General features: G+C 37.6%; 1 protein-coding gene across 5 annotated transcripts in view; it reads left to right on the top strand.

Annotated features, from left to right (window-relative positions):
* The window catches only part of LOC134530391 (espin-like), a 98,440-nt gene that overhangs the window by 55,097 nt on the left and 22,504 nt on the right, over positions 1-20,839 (top strand). For 3 of the 5 annotated variants that reach the window (XM_063365168.1, XM_063365167.1, XM_063365169.1), the window contains 2 exons: positions 13,513-13,597; positions 20,221-20,435. In XM_063365168.1, the coding sequence (XP_063221238.1) occupies positions 13,513-13,597; positions 20,221-20,435 (300 nt within the window). Of the gene's footprint in view, positions 1-4,684; positions 5,798-6,473; positions 9,228-11,034; positions 11,442-13,512; positions 13,598-20,220; positions 20,436-20,839 lie in introns of those variants that run through there. The other 2 variants (XM_063365165.1, XM_063365166.1) reach the window with 2 other exon arrangements.

Genomic DNA, 20,839 nt, shown 5'->3' with positions numbered 1-20,839 from the left:
GTCATTTAAATTCTTAGTCTTCAGAAACTGGTCGATTTAATGTCAGTACTATCATTACCTAAATTTCCGGCGATGTCTTTTAATTTGATATCTCCTCTCCAACACTATCATTGATTTAGTACTTAATTTAAGATTTTGAAAATGCCTATTTGCAAACAGTTGTTTGAATAGCTTTCCAGTATTAGCTGCGCATATTAAGCACGGTAAAACAAAAGAAAAAAAAGCCATAAGTAAAATAACAAGGTTAACTTTTCTGTGGCTTTTAAAACAAACAAAAAATAAAATGTTGTACAATAACTTCATGCTTGTAAGCACACACATTTTAACTAAACATAATCTTCTAATATCTAACATTTATTTCAAAATAACTTTACCATAACAGTGCAAGCTCTTACATATGTTTTTACGAGTCTATATTTCTGTATAATTATTGCACAGCGGGACTGTAAGTTTGTTTGCAGGAAATCAACTAAAAAATTGGCTGACTAATTATACAAATTATATTTCACTGTTATGAAATTACATAATTCATGCTGAACGAAAAACATAAGAACACATAAATTTGTTCGTTACCGAGGTTAGATGTACGTGTTCATGACACACGAAACTAGAAGTAAACCTGTGGAATAACATCATGTCAGTGTTAAGAAGACTGCAAGTATCCGCTCTACCACTCTGGTTCTGGGGTAGAGCGCCTGCCTTGTGACTTGTAGGACCCGGGTTCGCGCCCCGGCTCCTGCAAGGCGGATTGCCCAGACAAAATGGCGGCATTTTCTCTGGTAGGAATACAATCCCTTGTAACAAGTCAGGCTACCAAAGAAACGGTGGGTGGAACAGAAAAAAACCTTCCAGGTGGCTTCCAAATGGGGAGCCCGTTTCTTTTCTTGGGCTCCCCATGCGGTGGCCATTCCGGGGGTTTCTCCGGGGGAACGGAGTTTTGCATATATATATTTTTTAGGTTTGTAGCGTTTTAGTTTTTAGTAACTGTAGTATTATCATTCCACCGCGTTACAAATAAATCTTAAACATTTTTAAAAAATTTGCTTTAGTACATAAAATATTTGAATTAAGTGGTGTTGAGAGATTAACCATTCATCGGTATATATTATTTTGAAGTATTATTGACAGTTAAATTTTAGTCTCAAACAATTGACCAATACCTCGTTTATGTAGTATTTTAGGCATGTTTGAAGAAAAAATTATTTATAGGCACATGAATTCTATTTCTAAAAATATTATTTCAATCAGGAAGATCGTCTTTAACACACACAGTATTATGTACATACATACATACACATAATACTCTGTGTATACTCATGTTTTAATTATCTTACAAATAAATGCTTTGCAGCAGTCAAATTTGCAAATGCAATTTCAATTTAATGATATTAGGTGTTCCGCAAAGTAGTAGTTTATCTCAACTACTCTTTAATATTTAATAAATGATATTCCAACTGTAATCGGAATTGATATATATGTATACGTATATATATACGTATATATTTATATATACATGTGTGTGTTTGCGCGCCAATATAACATCCAGATATAAATAAAATATTCTATTTATTTCAACATGAGCAAAGCCTTTTATAAACTTACCAACCTAATCTTATTATTAAAAAAAATATCTATTTTAGGCCTCGTTAAACAATGCGTGGTATATATTTGTTTTAATTATCTTACAAATAGACGCTTTGCAGCGAACCCAATTTTTTTAAGATATTTTCGAAATGATAATCCTTCTACTCATATATGTCAATAAAATATTTATAACTATTGACACCATGCACCTCACGTTTTTTTCTTATATACACTATTATTAATTTATATTTATTAAAAATTTTTACACTATTCTTAATTCAAATTTATTAAAAAAATTCTATTTTTTAGTTTGCTTTTCTATATAAAGTGTGTTTTTTAAACTATTATTTATTTTGTTTTACTGAGTACGGCCAATAGATATTTTAAAGGCCAGATTGAAAATATCAAATTTTTTATGTGTAAAATATGGAAGTTTTTCTAAAGATTAAAAAAAAAAAAAAGGTAATGACAAAGTAACGCACATACATCTACAGCTGTGCAAAGAGGCTTAAGGGTTTGATGACACGTGTGGTTTGTTCAGCATTCACATGCATTTATACGAAATAGCGTCATTTGTATGTGCATCACTTAAAAATCAGTGCCCCTCATAATGAAAATAAAGTTCCTTAACATCTATGTAAATACAAATACAAAGTATAAATAACACAAATGTGTACTAATTATTATTTAAATTAAATTGTATTGATATTTTATACGGGCATGTATTATGATTAATAAATAAACTATATGAAAATGTATGTAATTATTCTTGGAGTGCCAGATTAATGTTAATAATTATGACATTTTAATTTTTCAGAATATACCTATTAAAAAAGAAAATACACTTATACCAAAGTTTTAAGATTTCACTTCTGTTGACAGTAGCATTATTATTCCACCATTTTATTAATACTCAAATAATAAATCATACAATTTTCTAGAATTGCTTTTGTACATAAAGTTTAGTGAGTTAGGTGCACGTGAAGATATTAATATATTTTTTACTTTTTTTGACAATTGAGGGTGAAATATTAGTACGCAACGGTTTTTTTAAATGGAAGTTTAACATGCCCGTTTTTGTAAATTGCTTACTTACTAGATAGCTCAGTCTTTATTTTATATAAAGACCCAATTATTAAACTTATGAAAACAGTATCTAGTTTTTTACTCTCTTATTTTACATATAAAACACCCATGCAACTGATTACGTACAGATACGAAAATAACGCTAGGGGTTATTTTAAAGAATGCTTGCTATGTTAAATTTCGTGTATGAGTGTTTTTGCAAACCTAAATTTGCACCTCATTGATAATGGTTTTTCTCAAACAATTCAATCACTTTGTAAAATATATCGCCTCAAATTGAAAAATATAATTATACATTTTTAAGTCCAAATCGTATTGGGGAAATTTAAAATCTTACTTCGACACAACTCAGCAAATACAATAGATAAGTATTACTACTTAAAATATTAAACTGGTCATTTGACGTAAAATTAAATGCTATGTCTTTTCCATAAAACTAACATTTTTTACTTGCATTTTTCTTCATATTCCGATTTCCACAAAGAAAAAAAACACCTAAATATTTGTTCATCGACATATTAATTCAAGTGACTCACTTTCTACAATTAATGTAATTATAAGTATCACTTTCATAATAAATTATTTTGTTGTGCAGATGATACAGAACAAGTCAAATATAAGTTATTAAAAACATATTACACAAAAAACAGTAATTATCAAAATTAAGTGTAATATTAAAAAAATGTATTTATTTATTATATTCATTTTTTATTTATTATTATTTTATTATATATAAATAATATGTATTATTTAATTTAAAATAAATATATTTGAAAAACAAAAGGCGAAGGCCCTTGAGGACCACAAACCGAACGAACTCCCATTGGAAAATTTGATTATTTTAAGCAGTGATAGACAAAACCCCCAATTGAAATGGGACTGGCTAGAGAAAGTCGAGCGTTGGAAATTTCATGTCTTTTTCACTAAAAAAAATTTTGCTCTTATAACCTTTAATGGATATTATTAACCTATACAATTGACTACAAATATGGTATCTCTCATGGAGGTAAGAAGTTAAAGAGTTGGTGTGTGTAATCTTTGCTATTAAAGAAAATCAGTCAAATTGAGAACGAACCAAAATGTCCATTTCCTATCAAAATAAATGAAGTAGGCCTATAACAATAATTCCTTCATTTTTTTTTGTGAGCCTATATTTTAATCTATTTAACCAACTGCCGTACAGATGACTTTAACTATACAACATTTCAACTACTACTTAGTATCTATTCTTAAATCCTATAAAATTGTATGGTTTGATAACTTGCATCGTTCCATCACTTATCGTCTCACGCAAAAGGATGTGGAGTGTGTGAAGAACAGAGGTTTACGACTTCGATCTGACAATGTATTTCCAGTGACATCCCAAATTGCTGAACTGCACCACATCTATAAGGTGTTGTTCCTTCAAAAATAACTTTGTCTAATCAGTTAAAATTGGTTGGTCACGTTTACGGCGTTGAGATGAAACTAAATTACGAGCACGTGGTCCAAGTCACAACTTTGCTTTGCGTTTAAAAGACAATTAGTAAGTAGTAAATTCAAATCTTATACAGTATACCATTCAAAAGTAAACATTTTAAATAAACTTGGTCGTTATTTCAGACCAAAAATTATTTTATCAATTTTGGTTTTTCCTTCTTTTTACAGTAAATATACTGTACAGCACAAAATGCATGGGGCCGATGGAGGTAAAACGTGTGGGTGTGTTATAATGAAATTTAACATCAAAACTTTTATTTGTGTTGTCAACAGCTTTGTTTTACAATTATAGCCGAATATTTTCAATCTGTTAACTTTTAACTTTTGCATTATGGCTACGGTTGGTATTGCTAACAAGAGTGACATAATAATTAGAACATTTGTGGGATCATGAATATATATTTTTATTTAAATCAAAGCCAGAATCAGTTAATTTATTTGTTAGCCATTGTAACTGCTAAAACATTTCATTATGAACACTAAAGAACTGTGTTAACTGTAATGAATATTAATTATAAATAATCTATTAAAGTGAAATATAAAAAATTAACAATTATTATTTATTGAAAAATATGTTAATGACGAAATGTGCTTGGCCGACAATACCAGTTCTCTATTTTAAACAAATTGGGTTAACTTAATTCATTACGTACATTTGTAATCTTGGTACTAAACACTTTTGTAATCTTTGGGTATTGATCTCCATCGTGAATCCACTATAGGCACTTGTTGCCGCTTAATTAATGTCTGCACTCGACCTTGCCTGTCGAAGACTATTTGAAGTAAAAATGTCAATATAATTGAAACAATGTGTGATTTTTTGGTGTGATGTGACATTCTGAAAGTACGTTATTACATGTGTTCAATATGTGCACCTGTAGTTATGCGGCACACATCCAATCCTTCCCACACTTTGGTTAATACGCCCGGAGTACCTAATTCTGTCTCTCAACTCTGCAGATCATTAGGTAACGGCGGAACGTAAAGCCTAAAAAGGAAAAAAACAATCGCACGTCAGGTGTAGGCGGAGGCCAGCGAAAAATACCTCGACCATTACGACTGATCCAACGGTCAGGGACTTCGATGTTCAACCACATGTCGTACAAAGAGATTCCAATGGGGAGGGGCTGGATCAAGTTTCCTAATAAAGTTTACAGGTTCACCCTCTACTAATTGGAGAAATAACCAATCTTTTGCGCTGCAAGCGCAAACTATTTAATTTTATGGACATTCTGTATGATGAACGCGTGGCCACCACACACATTAAAAGAGAAATTTTGCACTTGAATAGTCCGCTTGGATCATGTCTGGGAAATGAGCAGCTGGGAGACGGGCTGTGGTCGTGAGGACTGGGGCGCTCAGCATCGAGCCACCCACTCCTGAGTTATAGTGGCCTACCCTGTCTGCCGCAAGTAAGACATGTTGACTATTGTGCGAGGATTCACGGTGACGTGGAGGTCGACCCCGCTCACGCAGTCCAGGGGGGCTTATCAGCGAGGAGGGTACACAGGCCGTGTTTGCGGGTGTCGGACGGAGGGCCTGGCCGGTGAGTCAGTGCCTCAGTGCCTCAGTGCCTCGCTGGACAGCCTCTCGGAACCTCGAGCCCCGCTGACCTGCTGAGCGGACGCTGGTCTGGTCACACGCGCAGGTCAGTCATGGCCTGTGTACAGCCTTAACCCAAAACAGTAATTACTGCATATTTGCATAAATTTGACACGTTTCTTCACAAGTTTTCTCAAATTAATCATTACTGCTGAGAGATAATATCTGGTGCATTTGAGAAGAATTTAAGGAGAACCATAATCGGAAAAAATTTACCTAAAAAAACTGTGATGTCAAGTAAAGAGGAAACCAACTCGGCGTGTGGAACTGGCTAAAACATAATTTGCAACCATGTATCTTGTGAGAACACTGTAGTCAGTAGGCTAATGGCTTTCAAGTGAAAGACACCAAGAATTAGCGGAAAGTACGATTAACCCTTCGCTCTTACCTAAGGAGTAAAAAAAGAAAAGTAAATTTTTGGAGACATTTTGCTTTCTCTCTTCCGTAATTTTTCCTGTACTAAACTTTGACATCTTAAATGCATCTCCCTTTAACACACACTGTAAATCATTTTGGATAGCAACATGTATTTGTGCTTGTTCCTCTACTTCTTATTTTATTGCACTTTTATTTCTTATTACACCTGCATAAGTAGAATAAAACGAGACACAATTGAAACATAAAAATTATTATTTTTATTTAATGTTGCAACCTTGGACGTATGTTCGAAATACTGTAAATAAGCACCATCCATAAATTAATAGGTTGATATTGTTATTGTAATTATAAATGTTCGTTTATTATGAAAGTAAGTGCACTCATGCAAAATATAAATCTGTATATTTACATGAAAACAACTGTATCATTACAAAATTAATGATTTATGCTGTCCCAGTACCTCCAATAGTTAAAGTTATTTGCAAACCGTTCCCTAAATACGAAAATAACCATAGTCATGTGTTGAACACAGTTACAATATCTTTCTTGCAGTATTACAAACTGTTTCTTGGAAACTTTTGTCGCTTCTGTGCACGAATTTAATGCATTTTCCGCATAAGCAACAGTAAATGGAATGCGACCAGTGGCGGATCCAAGGGGGGACACCAGGGGTAAGTGCCCCCCCCCCCCACCCCCCGAAAAACCAGTTGTCTGCTATATTAATATTGCCGACAAAAAGGTTTGTTTCTGCAACCAATAAAATATTTTAATATAATTAATGAATTTCTTGTAGAATCATAAAATCTGGTGGTTGGATGATATGTGTAGTGTGAATAGATTAAATACAAATTTAGTAATTTTAAGACATTTTTTCTCTGGCTATTCTGAAATCCTAGAGTGCCCCCTCCGAGGTGAACCTCTGGATCCGCCAATGAATGCGACGGTAGGGACTACTGAACTGGAGCGCGAGCGCTGTACTTGTGTCCCGTGTGTCTCTGGTGTTTGCGACCTGGAGTGCCGCTCGAGTCCCGCCAGAAGCGTGCCCCACACGCTGGGAAATCTGCGCGGTCAACAAGAACGCACGGCGATTAGCGCGAGTGGGCGATGGCGAGATAAGATAGACAAACCCCGCTAACCGCGACGGTGATTGGCGAGCGCAGATAATCAGTCCGTTGATCGGCGGATCGCAGCTCATCGCGCCTGCCTCGGGAGGTGAGAACCGACTCCTTCGCCGCGGTCAGAGGACTTATCTGGCGTCAGCGGCCAGTTCTGGCGGGACTGGCGTGTGGGCCCGACCCCACACCTCGTCATGCCTCGGTCCCAATCACCTACTGCACCACACAAACTGCACTCCAGGCTAAACATATCTTTAATGGAATTTTCTTCCTGAATTACTGTCCGTTTATGTTATTTAACATTAGGCAGGCCTGTGGAAATAATTTTAAACAATCTGGGCACATACGGTGTGCGCAGAGTTTCAGAAGAATCCACGCTATTTGGAAACTGCTCGAGATATTTGAGCGGTGACTGTTTACGAAAAGCATTTAAGATTACGCTTCGTTTTTAGACTGTATTTTTAGAAAAGTTAAAAATTACTAAAAATGCGTGTTTTCAGAATATTTTTTAGACACGAAACACCCGGTACAGATTCTAGAAAACACTCAAAGGACTTGCATTGCACCATTATCTTCATTCCTTCTCCATATATCACTCAGTTTTCTTAGTTGTCCTATGCACAACGAGAAGACTGCGCGCCAATCCACAGCCTAGCGCTTAGAGGCGATACCGCGCTAGAAGCACCAGCAAGCGTCGCACTTATCATTCAGCCCCACTAACACAAATACACCCCTGACTAGGCGAATCCCTTCAGCACATACGTGTGTCTACCGCGATTTGAAACTTTACTTTTATGATTTTTTAAACATTCAGACAAATACTTATACAGACAGCTCTTTAATCAGGAACGTTTGAAAATAGGGCGTTGTCAGAATATAATATAAAAAAAATCGAAACCCCACAAAAATTTCGAACGCGAGAGGTTCAAACGATGCCGGATTACCGAATTTACAAATGTGAAGAAGGCTCGTACCCAATTGCAAAGTTAAATAACCACCAATATTCTTCCTTTGGTAACCACCATGCATTAACGTGAAATGTGGTTACGGTCTACGATGTCACAGCAACGGTAGCCCATGTGCCTGAAGAAAACTGACCGTCCGGAAGCGAAAATAGAAATCTCCGGAGCGACTCAAGTAGGCGATCTAATCCGGACAGTGCGTCAGGCGGCTCACCAACTGTCCGGCGAGTCAGTATCAGTGGGACGCTTTGGTGTTCCCTATCGCACTCTGTGGTGTGCTCTGTGATTAAACATCAGTCACACATTTTACTTCAATGCAGCGCTGGGCTTGTCACAACGTGCATTCTGAGAGTGCAGCTGGACACGTGTCTACTGCGCATGCCATTTTATAAGGTTGAATGGCAGTATATGAGATACTTCTCGCTGAAAACCTAGCTGACATTCTGTTTGTATGCTGCCAACTCTGTAGAATAGCATGAGAACACAAGCCCAGATAACAGGTTTTGGTTTCGTTTTAAAATATATCCATTGTCACAAAAATATTTACAATTCACTGATACAATTTTATTCTTATATTGTTCCAAAAATTATTTTAATTATTGTCCCTACCATTGTAATGCTTTTTTTGTCTTTGTTGAAGGTAGAATTAACTTGTAATATTTAAGTAGGAGATTAATTATTACGTGAATGTGGCTTAGGGGAAAACTTATTAAAATAATTTTTTTTAATTACTGAAATTGAGATAAGTACTGACGCTGAAAGCTGGATTCCAGTAGTTTCATAAGACCGAGTCTCCTCTTATTTAAAGTTACGTTGGATTGATTTGGAGTCATTTTTACATTGTCAGTATTAGGTCTGTACCTGGAGTTTGCAGTGATTGGCAACAAAATAACTGACATTGTTATTTCGTTATTTCCCACAGTGTGTACTTCTATGCATCGTTCTGCCAGTACAAACGGGAGCTTTTAACGTTGAGTTTCAAGTAAACCATGGCAAGTGAGGACTGTCACAAAATTCAAAGGTAGGTGCGAAGTATCATGAACCGGACACTTACTTTTACATTTACAACATTTACATTTATGCCGGGTTTATAAACTACCCAAGACGCAAAATGTTTAATAACGACGTTTTAAAATACCCTTTATCAACTGCCTAACCAATACGCAAAAACGCTTTGCAAATATCGATGCACTTTCAAATTATTGTGTAACGATAATTAAAATTATGCATCACGTTTTCTCTTGTTACACTTTCGCACATTGAAAGATAATAACTAACACTTTTAAATCCAGTTATTGAATGATTCATGTTTTCATGATATACATGAATTATCAAGTTAAGTAAGGGGAAGAAAATTATGTTATAAAGTTTTAAAATTTCAAGTAGTGGAAATATCTTGCGTGATTTTCTTGAGTTTGTTACGTGCTGCGTCATTGCGTAATTTATAAATTCTGCCTTACGAAAATGTTTATGTACATTCAATCTATAAGCAAATGAATGTGAAATTTCCTGTGGGAGAACTGGTAGAGGAGCAGATGGCAGAGAAGTAGAAATGACGCGGCATACTTGCACACTTGCATAATTGCACACTTGCACACCTGCACACTTGCGCAATAGCGTAATTTAACGCTCGCATACTTGCATATATTTTATTTTGATCTGCGACTTCAACCAAAGAGAATTATATTTTCTATACCTAATAATATAATAAGCAAGAAGTTTCACTTATGTCGTGCGTCGACCACTCCACGCACACGTTATTTTGGTAAACAAATTCAGGGCCGGATTTAGAGGTCTAGAGGCCTCGGGGCAACAGAGGAGCGGAGGCCCCCTGGCCCCAAATTATTTTCCAAATAAAATGAACAATTTTTTTCAGTCGAGTTTTCCAATAAATAATTTATTGTGAAATCAAGTAGATTCTCTTAATATTAAAAAAAACATACATAAATATAATCGGAGACAAGAATTATATGAAATTAAATTTTAGTGTTAATGAACGGAACCTTCCGAGTTTTTTTCGCCGAAAAATCGTTGATGATTTCGCTGAAATCCAATTCCCGGAATAAATCGCTTTCAATGCTCAGGAGAGAAAGCTTCGATAAACGGTTTTGTCCCATCGTGGTTCGGAGCCTATTTTTTATAATTTTCGTTTTTGAAAATAAGCGCTCTCCAGTGCAATTTGAAACCATCAAAACCAAATACATTCTCAATGCAATTTCAAGGTTTGGTAATGTAGCTCTGAAATTTTGATCTGCGAGAATTTGGTAGTAAAATAGTTCCGGGGATTGGTCTTTTCCATAGTCCTTTTTGTATGAGTCCGTTTGTGGGGGCCCTCCGTTTGTGGAGGCCCCGGGGCTTTCGCCCAGGTTGCCCTCCCCTAAATCCGGCCCTGAACACATTAGAATATGTTTTTATTAAAAAATATTAGATATAAAGTTTTCTAACGATATCTTCAATTGTCCAAGGTAATAAATTCAGTGTTTTAAGAACCAGCCATTTCTTTGATCGTTTCAGGTTTCTGGGTTGTGTGTGGAATGTGATCGGTGTTCATGTGCTTTCTGCTTCGTAGTCGTGACATTAGAGAAATGATAGTCATAATTTTAATACCAAAGGATAAAGTTATATATCACATGGCATAAGTAATATTTACAATTTCTAAACATATACTAAGTACCTACTTTATTTCCCTAATTCTTTTTAACCTTTTATCAAATTTTTATAAGGCAATATTTTAACCCAAAAAATAAAAAAATAACCCTTTATTGGATGTAACATTTAAGTAAAAAGTAACAACTTTGAAAAATGATAGTACCATTTCTTTTTTGCAGGGGGGCCGTAAGGAATTTGGCCAAAAAGTTCGAAGACGCGGACAAAACAGCAGTAGTAGCGATCTCAGAACCTGGAATACAATTTCGGCAACGTAATCTGCCTGAAGACGAAAGTTCAAACTTGACAAAATCTCGTCTCACGCAAAAGTCGCACTCAGACCCAGAGATCGGACAGATACAGCTGGGAAATACGAGTTCTCAATTTGACGGAACTCCATTCAATGTGCTGTCAACACCGCCAGCTGTAGTCTCCTGGAAGTTCTGCGAATCTCCGAGCGAGGCAGCACCAACACCTAGACTCCGAAGCCCACCACCACGCAGCGCCACGTTCCTGTCAACTCCCGGCGCAGGCGGTCGCAAGTTCCTTCCGCCGCTGAGAACAGCAGCACGTTCGCCCAGATACCGCAGTTCGTTAGAGACGAACATTTATGATATTCATTTTGTTGCCTAGAGTAGCAGCACAAACGCTAAGGTGGTCGCCTTTACGCACCAGGCATAAAACTGGCGTGCAGTATTCCATCATTTTATGATGGAATATTGAAAATTAAGGCTTCCTGTACGTTCCTATGCCACTAACAATACAGTGTGCAGAATTTTTCATACCTGAAAATGTCCGGTAAAACATACGTTTAAGCCTTTTTCACTGTCCAAAAAATACACTTTATAGATGGAATAATGGAACGAAATGTTGTACAGAAACATGCAATGGCTTTTAAATGTTATTCGTAAGCAGAACCTTTTAATAAATCTCGAGCGGTTTGGAAAAGGTGCGTTAACACATGGAGCTCTGCATGCTGTTTGGACAAATAGCCAGGTGGCCACATTAAGCACCACATCAAACATGCCCAAGACTCCTGCTTCACCAACAACTTCATACATGTTACATTTTAATGCATTACTGCTTTCAGAATCTGAAAGAATTTTTTCCCATGACAAATGGCATATCGATTGTTAGTTTTATGAAAGGCGTACGATGTTGGTTACATGATGATACTTCTATCAATACAGGCCTATCAATTGGTTCAGATTCGTATACATACGTTATTTTGTAATTAAAACTCCGTAGACGTAAGTTGTAATGCTGCAGCTATGTAGGTTTCTCGAGTGTATCATAGAACGTGACAATATTCTGACATTATTTACATTGTTGAAATAAATAGTCAAAAGGGACTAGTCATGGCAGTAATGAAGTGCTAAGCTGTGATGAGATTTAAGTGTATGCATGTCCTATTGATTTTTATCATTTTAGACAGTATCAACGTCCTTGCCTTACGTCGGTAAGTTTACGGCTTCAGAACTATTTCAAAAAACCATCTACGATCAATATTTAACAGAGGAAATCCTTATTGATACATAAAGTTTAAAATATATTCATCTTCTTGGCAACCCTTTAGCATTTTCCTTATTTAAAAAGTATTTTCCGTTAAGTGGAAATGCAAATTTCTAACATGTATGCATAGAGTCGGTCCAAGTGGTTCGAAGTCCACTATAATATGGAGGTTCCGCGTCGACTTGAGCATCTGAGCATTATCAAGCGATGTAATGCTAACTTTACTTTTTATACTTTATATGCTTGTTACAGTCATATGGGTGAAACATGCAACAAGCTCAGAAAATGCAAGATAATTCTTAATATGCTATGAAAGATTTGGACGGTATACTTTTTCCTTTATTTACCTGTTAGAAAATGTTAATTTGGAGCTTGCAGACCCCTTGAAAAAAATTATTTAAACAAATAAAATTATTTTTAATGTACCGCGTTTTTAAAACTGACTAAAAGTATAAAATATTTTCTCCTAACCACATACAGACCCCTAACCCGATATATATTGTCCTGAATGTGGGGCGCAAGCAATAGATAATTATTGATGCCTGGATAGTTCACTTAAGTCACTAACACTTGTATTGCACTGCAATTGATATGAACTGTTGTGTGAGTTTTCTCAACGACCACTACTGCCTGAACTACTCACTATTATCTACTGCATTTTAAATCTTACAAGTATTTTCATCGGTATAGAAATTCACAATCACTAATCTTCAGGACAATCTGTATGGGGTTAGGAATCTGTATGGTGGTTAAGGAAAAATATATTATAATTTTTAGTCCGTTTTAAAAACTTGGTGTATCAAAAAAATGTTTTATTTAACTAACTTTTTTTCTTTTTAGTCTTGTGTGTGTGAAATTTTGCAATCGAGTTTAAACATATTAATCAGATATTGACAGGGACAATGTTATTAATATATATATTTCTGTCTGTTTTTTCATCATCCAGTTCTGAGTTAGTTTAAAATCGATTACAAAATTTGTACCAAACAGACGGTCACGAAAGCGAGTTAGTAAAAAAATGGTAATAAAAATAAAAAGAGCTCATATGTATAAAATAGAGGTATTTGATGAGAAAAGATAATTTCATTATGGGATGTTATGTTGTACAAATACTTTCCGTGGTACATTTTTGTTTCCCCCATTTTTAGCTGAACGTGAACTCGATGTCACCAATGCTTTCAACAAATCTACCAAGTCTTATGTTCTCGAAAAGTCTACATGCGAAAATTATGGGTAAGTGGCGCAAAACAATTTATATATTGTGTAAGAGTTGCTAGTACTATCAAACACAGAAGTAGTTAGTAACGTGTTTTATAAAAAATGTAAGTCTTTTACTTTGATATAGTCCTATTTACACTTTATTCAGTGGCGAAGTGAAGCAAAAATTTGCGATATTTCGATGAAGGTGGTTATTATATTTTTGGTGTTACATGGTGAGCTCTCACAACTAAAAGATACACAGTAAGTAAATCATTTGGAGATATATACAAGTCCAAACCCATTGTAGTTTATGTAAGTTTTTGATATGTAAACATCTTAGATCTCGGTATACGGCATTTGGCAGAAGTAATTTCGTGAAAATGTAACGGAAGACGATGAACGGAAATATGACACGAGGATTGCGGATCCACGTGTAACAACATAAACACCTATACAGAAATTTTCTTAAAGATTGGGGTACATACCAAACACACTGATGTGCCAAATGAAATTTTATGATAGTGAAACTATCCCGGAATATATTTAGTAAACAAAATTGGTTGTCTGTAAAGTCGGTTTACGGACGATAGTTTAACGTGACGTCATAACAAAACATTGATGAAATGATTGCATACTTTTATAAATAAAATTGAATAATTTTTATTTTAATAATAAAAGAATAAATACTTGAAATTATACTAGTAATCAGATTTCTAAAATGCAAGAATAATTAACCTTTATTGCCGAAATTGTTGTTGTAATGAGCAATGAAAACCACATTAACTTTTCACTTCACTTTATAACCAGTCGACGAAACAGTTCACGTGTAGATGTAAGTTGTGTGCTGCCGCTGTCTTTCTTCTCCTCGGACGCATAGGCCAATCGAGTGGAAGAGAGATAGATGCGGCGCAAGCGTACAATGAGCGTAACGGGACACAGCGTAACGGAACAATGTGCGTAACGGGACACTTTTTCGTGCGTGAGGCGGCGTTCATCGATTTATTAGACGTTGTCACGTCAAAACTAGTCATAGTAAAAAGTAATTACAAGTTTTAAAATACTAAGAAAACTCGCATTGCAATGTTATAATACATATTCTCCTATCAGTATGTCAAACGGTAGCACAGCAATAGGGCGCGCGCGTGTTAAAATCAAGGGACGTAGTTCGAGTCTTGCCGTCGTAAATGTATTTTTTACCTTTTTAATAACACTATAATATAATACTAATAATAATGTAAAATCAGCTCAATAAGGTGAAGGTTTGTTTGTAGTAATTTACAGACTGATTTCTATTGTTTACGTAAAAACAAATATAATATGTATTTTAAAATTTTATAGGTTAATATTTTAGTAATGCCATAGAAGTGTAACTCTAACGAGTGCGCAAACTTTAAAAATATTAATTGTACCTTGTCGAAAAGTTTACTTGCAACATGAACAACATGAAAATACATGAATTTGCTCGTTAACGAGGTTATATGTTACACATCACTGGCGAGTACTGAAATACTTCTATTTATTTATTTATTTATTCATTCATTTTCAAATTCCTGCAACCTGCCCCCCCCTCCAAATCCCCTGAAAATATTCGTGTACCCTCCACTGACTTTGGTAACCACGGAGTAGACAGTGGGGCCAGCTGTCCGCACACTGAGTCTCGCCACACTGTCGCTGATGCACAGGGGCACCTGAGTGATGGGTCGCGTGACAGCTGCAGCTGCTGTGATTGGGCGGAGCCGTGCCGAGTCCCCGAGTGCAGATCAAACCGGACCTCGGGGGCCAGCCAATCGCAGTGGTGCACCTCTGTCAGACTACAAGCCGAGATCATATTATTTTTATTAATGTTAATATTTTTAGGCGGCTCCCATTGCCAGGTAATTTCAGTCATGACTTAGCGCTCTTTTCAAGAACGGAAGATTGTTTGCGACATATGCCTACAAGGTTAATAGTACCCATGTTGTCATTTTAAAAGAATGCTCATGTTATATTTCTGCTTTCCCGAAACAATACGCATAAAAGTTAAACAAGGAAATGAAACCTCTTTGTAGAATTACAAAAATGGGGAGAGAAAAAATTGGTACGCGCGTTAGAAGTTATACGTATTTCCTTGGCTTAATAAAAAAACTGACTTTAATTTAGCATGCAAATAATTAATACATATAAAATAATAACATGACTGGAGTGATATTATAAGTACAGAACGTAAAGTATAAATTCATCAAATTAAAAAATTAAACAATAACTCAGTATTCATTATTAATATAAATCATGTATAAAATTATTCAATTTAGTAAAATATTCGAGATAATTTTGAATTAATAATGAAAACCAATAAATATACTGAATGTTTATTCTAACTTATTAATTTACTATTAATATTAAATAATAATTAAATAATTTACACTGGAAATAATTTATACATATGGAAACTTATATAAATACTCTTGAAAAAGTTAATGAATACAATTCCTATAAATCATATTTTCAATGAATATATGTTTTTTCAATAATATGGACCAATATTCAATATTAATCACTAAAATATAAGGTTTAAAAGCACATAGGCTATATAATTTGTATTTGTATCTTAGTCTTTTTTTGTATGTAGTTTTTTTTTCATCCTTCTTAAAATTTCGTTGCATGGTGCGCGCGCATCGTAATAATTGACTCTCATCATTTTTTTCATAACGCGCCTAAATAAGTATAACATCAAAAACTATAATTTGATGAATGAGTTCTTTGCGGCAAACAAATAATATTTAAAAAAAAAGCTTTCTTTGAGAAACCACATGCTAAAATCAATAATTTAATAAATAATATCCATTCGAAAAGTTATTACACACATTATTATACAATTATTCAAGATAAAGATACATTTAGACGTGTTGATCACAAATATTAAATCATTTCCTGTTATGTGTCGCTTAAAAATAGAAATAAAATAAGTACGCTCCATGTATTTATATGTAGTGCTGTAAATACTGGGGGTTTTGCTAGCTGTATTTCCAAATTATTTTACCACTGTAAGTCATATCCCCGTGCTATCGCGGACAACGTTGTAGACAAAAATCATTTGCGTGTGCACGATAATACTTCAACAGTTGTTATTGCCAGGCTTTTAAGTCGTCTTGGAAATCCTACATTTAGCACTGGCAAAGAATATTTAAATGTAAATAACACGAATAAGAATTCTCCCGTCGAGCTCAACTCGGAGAGTGGTCGTCAACAACACGCCACGACCCGCTCCCTTGTTTACGGCAGAGATTAAGGAAGTCGGTTTCGTGAGTCAGGGAGTGGAATGTTTGGGTGTCGTGATGGGGGGCTGTTTGCGCAGTAAACTTCTTGTTGAACCGAGATAAAGTTCACATTCTCCTTAAATAACTAGTTTGCAATCGACGATGACTTACTGTGACTTGCAGGGAAAACAAATGACGCACTGTAAGGTATCAGTTGTTGTTTACTTACTCGCCATATAGTAAACATTTTGCTGAATAATTTACTTAATCTAAATTCAAAGGCAGGGTAAGCATTTCAGCCTCTTATCACATTCAGAATTCTATGAATGTTATATGCCTGTCGGCTGGTTCACACAAATAAATGCCTTGAATTTACAAACACATAGATAATATATAAAGAATCCCTGCGATGGGACGTAGACAGCACTCTATGAGTAGCCTAAATCCATCGGCCGACGGTAGCGTCCCATGTCGCTGAAGATGACCGCATGACCTCCGAGGCCTTCCAGTTAGTTTGCGTTGGTGCGGAAAATCCATTGTCCAACACAAGTAAAAAAAATAAATAATGCGACGACTCGGGCAGTTACGTGCATCATCTATGCGTTATTTTGTATTGTTGTTTATCTTGGTTTTTATGTCTCGTCTACGATTTCGTTAGAGACTGGGAAACACGAGACGTGTCAGGAACACTGAGGAAGGATATGGCAACGACGAGTAGCAAACGGAATCATTCCAGCATTCCCCTGCGGTGATTTCGGCAAGCAGGCATTCAGCAATGCTGCACCGGTTGTTTGATGGCAGCTACTCCCGCGAGGGTTGTATCATCACCAACACGAGATCACTAGAGCAGCAGGGAAATAGAGACGCCATGGAGATGTTCGAAGGAGGAGCTACAGTGAGGGGCTAAAAGGGACCCATCCCACTCCACCTCTCCTTATAAAAATTAGCCTAACCTGTGCTTGGCTCAAGAGACACCCCAAACCGAAATCAGGACGGATTGATGGCTGTGGATTCGAACCAGGGTCCTCCCAAGCGCAAGTCTAAAATTTTCACGTCGCGTCAACTCGCTCAGGCCTCCGTTAGCCCAAGAAACATTAGAAAAACGGTCCAAGTGACCATGAAGAACGAAGACGGAGTTATTGAATAGGAACACAACTGATAACAACCCAAATATGCGTCTTGGCATAGATACCTCGGGGAGCATAGCATTTGCTGGAATAAGAGAGCCCCTCCCTGAGGGAGCGTTTTTACGTTAGCAAAACCGTAATTGTGAAACAGGAATGATAAACTTAATTCCGTGGGCCTCCCCTACACTGTATTTTTTTTGTTCATGGAAAAGAAATATCATGTAAAATTACACATGTTTGTAAATTTTTCCATTTACTTTAAAATAACTGTATCATTACAAAATAGTGCTCGCAGTAACACTGTGTTAGGATTTTTTTCCCGGGCATTTATGTTTTGTGTTGTCCTAGTACTTCAAATAGTTAACGTTATTTGTAAACCGTTCCCTCAATAGATTTACAGTATTAACTGCGCATATTAATAAGCATTATAAAAGAAAATAATCCCAATGATTGAATATTCGATTATCTTTTTCATGGTTTAAACAATTATGCTTGAATTAAAATTCAATTAATTTATAAAATTACACGGCAATTTTCGTAACATATACTCAGTATTATCTCGAAAAAGGTATTTCATGTATGCTAAATAACCATAGCCATACGTTGTTCACAGTTACACCATCTTTATCAAACTATTTTTGGCAGCTGGTTTCCAAAGGAATCTTTAGTAAAAGTACAGAAAATTTATTTCTATGTGAGAATTCTACAGATTCTCGCCCAGGTGACAGGTGTTGACTTCACTTTACAAAAATAAGACAAAGCAATCACAATACGAAAACGGAAAACGAGAATTATTGACGTGAATACGTCTTTAAAATTGCTTCCACAGTGGGAGGCAATTCAATAAACGAATGATAAGAAAATCGGGGGATACGGTTTGGTGTTGCAGCTACATATACATAATCTCCATCCAAAATTTAATTACACCACTGGGTAGCTAAAGGTTCAAAGAATTCGTTACGCTAAATGAGAACTGCGACGCATCGCGCGCGGTGGAGGGGGAAGCGCCGCCATTTTGAGGTAATTTTGCCGCGTTTCGAGATTTACATATAGTATAACTTTTGACTCGGAGAAGCTACGACGTTCGTTTAGGTTTCAATCATCAGATCTCGTCAAAATCTATCGATTTTACACACACTCACACACACACACACACACACACACATATATAACATTAGTGTAAAAAGTTACCTTAAATATATATTGTTATGAACGTGAGCAAGGCCTCATCACGCGCAGGTGCAGAGCTACTGGGCTGCATCACATGCCGCCGTAACATGAGATGTGCAGTGCGCACCTGGGTCGCCGCTTCCCCTCCCTCCAGCACTCAGCTCCCCGCGCGCGCTGTTAGTTTGACATCCGAAACCTGAAAGCTGCGGAGTTACGCGAGCTGCCGACACGTGTTTCGAGAGATTTCTGCCGTCGGGACGGCGCGGAATGACGCGACTGGCCCCAGTCACACTCGGGAGTTCTGGAAGGTGTCTGGGCCTATTTATACGTGCCCGGGACGCCGGCCTGGAGTCAGTGAGCAGTGATAATTCAGTCGGGAGTTCTCCCACGGCGGAGTCTCCGGGGCGATAGTGCCGCGGGTGCGGCAGAGTGGCAAAGTCCTTGGACGAAGGTTCCAGGGCAGTGAGTGAGTGATTTCAGTGAAGTAGGGAGTTTTCCCGCGGCGAAGTCCCTGGACGAAGGTTCCAGGGCAGAGAGTTCAGTTCCGGACGATAGTGTCGCGGGCACGGCAATGTTCCGAGCGAAGTTCCGAGCGAGGCGTCGAGCGGATCCTCGGCGAAGGCAAGTGCGTCGGTGGCGGTGGAGTGTGGCGACGTAGTCCCGCGGCGGAGATCCACGAGGGGTGCTGCGGCGAGAGTTGCGCCAGAGGTGCAGCCCGGCGAGGTGTGTGGCGTGTGGAAACTGAGTGACTGGGGAAGCAACATTTTTAAGTGCATTTGATTAATTGCCATTTTATAAGATTATTTGTAAGTGACATAAGTAGTGGATATAAATAAAACTGTGTGTGTGTAGTAAAATCTATTAATTGATCTATCCTTTACGAACCCGGTAAAATCGTAACAATATGGTTTTAAAATTTAAAAAAACAACATGATTATAACATAAATAAAACAGCGTCTTTTATATTTAGTATAGAAAATATTACCTGTTGCGTACACGGATTCACGTACAACACACTGCCGTGCACATGACACAACCTCACCCCATTTCATTTTCTTTTGTGTGTTGGCTGATGTATTGCACGTCGTCCTGGCCAGCGCGCCTGAAGGGTTGGTCGCTGCAGGGGCGGCTCGGTGCGCGAGATGGCCCTCCGGTTCGACGTGTCTCCGGAGCCGTGGGAGTCGCCGCCCCTCCCTGACGTGGTGCGGGACGCTCAGCCGTCCCCACCTCCGCCGCCACCGCCGCCGCCTCCACCGCCGCCGGCGTCCTCCAGCGGGTACGCCAGCTCGCTGATGTCGTCCACGACCAGCCTCTCGTCCGCGTCCTGCTCGTCCCCAGGTACCGCGTGTTTCTCCCCAGGTACCGCGTGTTCCTCCCCACGTACCCCGTGTTCCCCCCAGGTACCGCGTGTTCCTCACCAGGTACCACGTGTTCCACCCCAGGTACCCCGTGTTCCTCCCCAGGTACCCCGTGTTCCTCCCCAGGTACCGCGTGTTCCTCCCCAGGTACCCCGTGTTCCTCCCCAGGTACCCCGTGTTCCTACCCAGGTACCGCGTGTTCCTCCCCAGGTACCCCGTGTTCATCCCCAGGTACCCCGTGTTCCTCCCCTGTACCGCGTGTTCCTCCCCAGGTACCCCGTGTTCCCCCCAGGTACCGCGTGTTCCTCACCAGGTACCATGTGTTCCACCCCAGGTACCCCGTGTTCCTCCCCAGGTACCCCGTGTTCCTCCCCAGGTACCCCG

The sequence above is a fragment of the Bacillus rossius genome, chromosome 3 (genome assembly GCF_032445375.1).
Source record: "Bacillus rossius redtenbacheri isolate Brsri chromosome 3, Brsri_v3, whole genome shotgun sequence".
In the NCBI taxonomy this organism is placed as follows: Eukaryota; Metazoa; Arthropoda; class Insecta; order Phasmatodea; family Bacillidae; genus Bacillus; species Bacillus rossius.
Note: the sequence above shows the minus strand (reverse complement) of the source record. Positions and strands in the feature narration are given on the sequence as shown.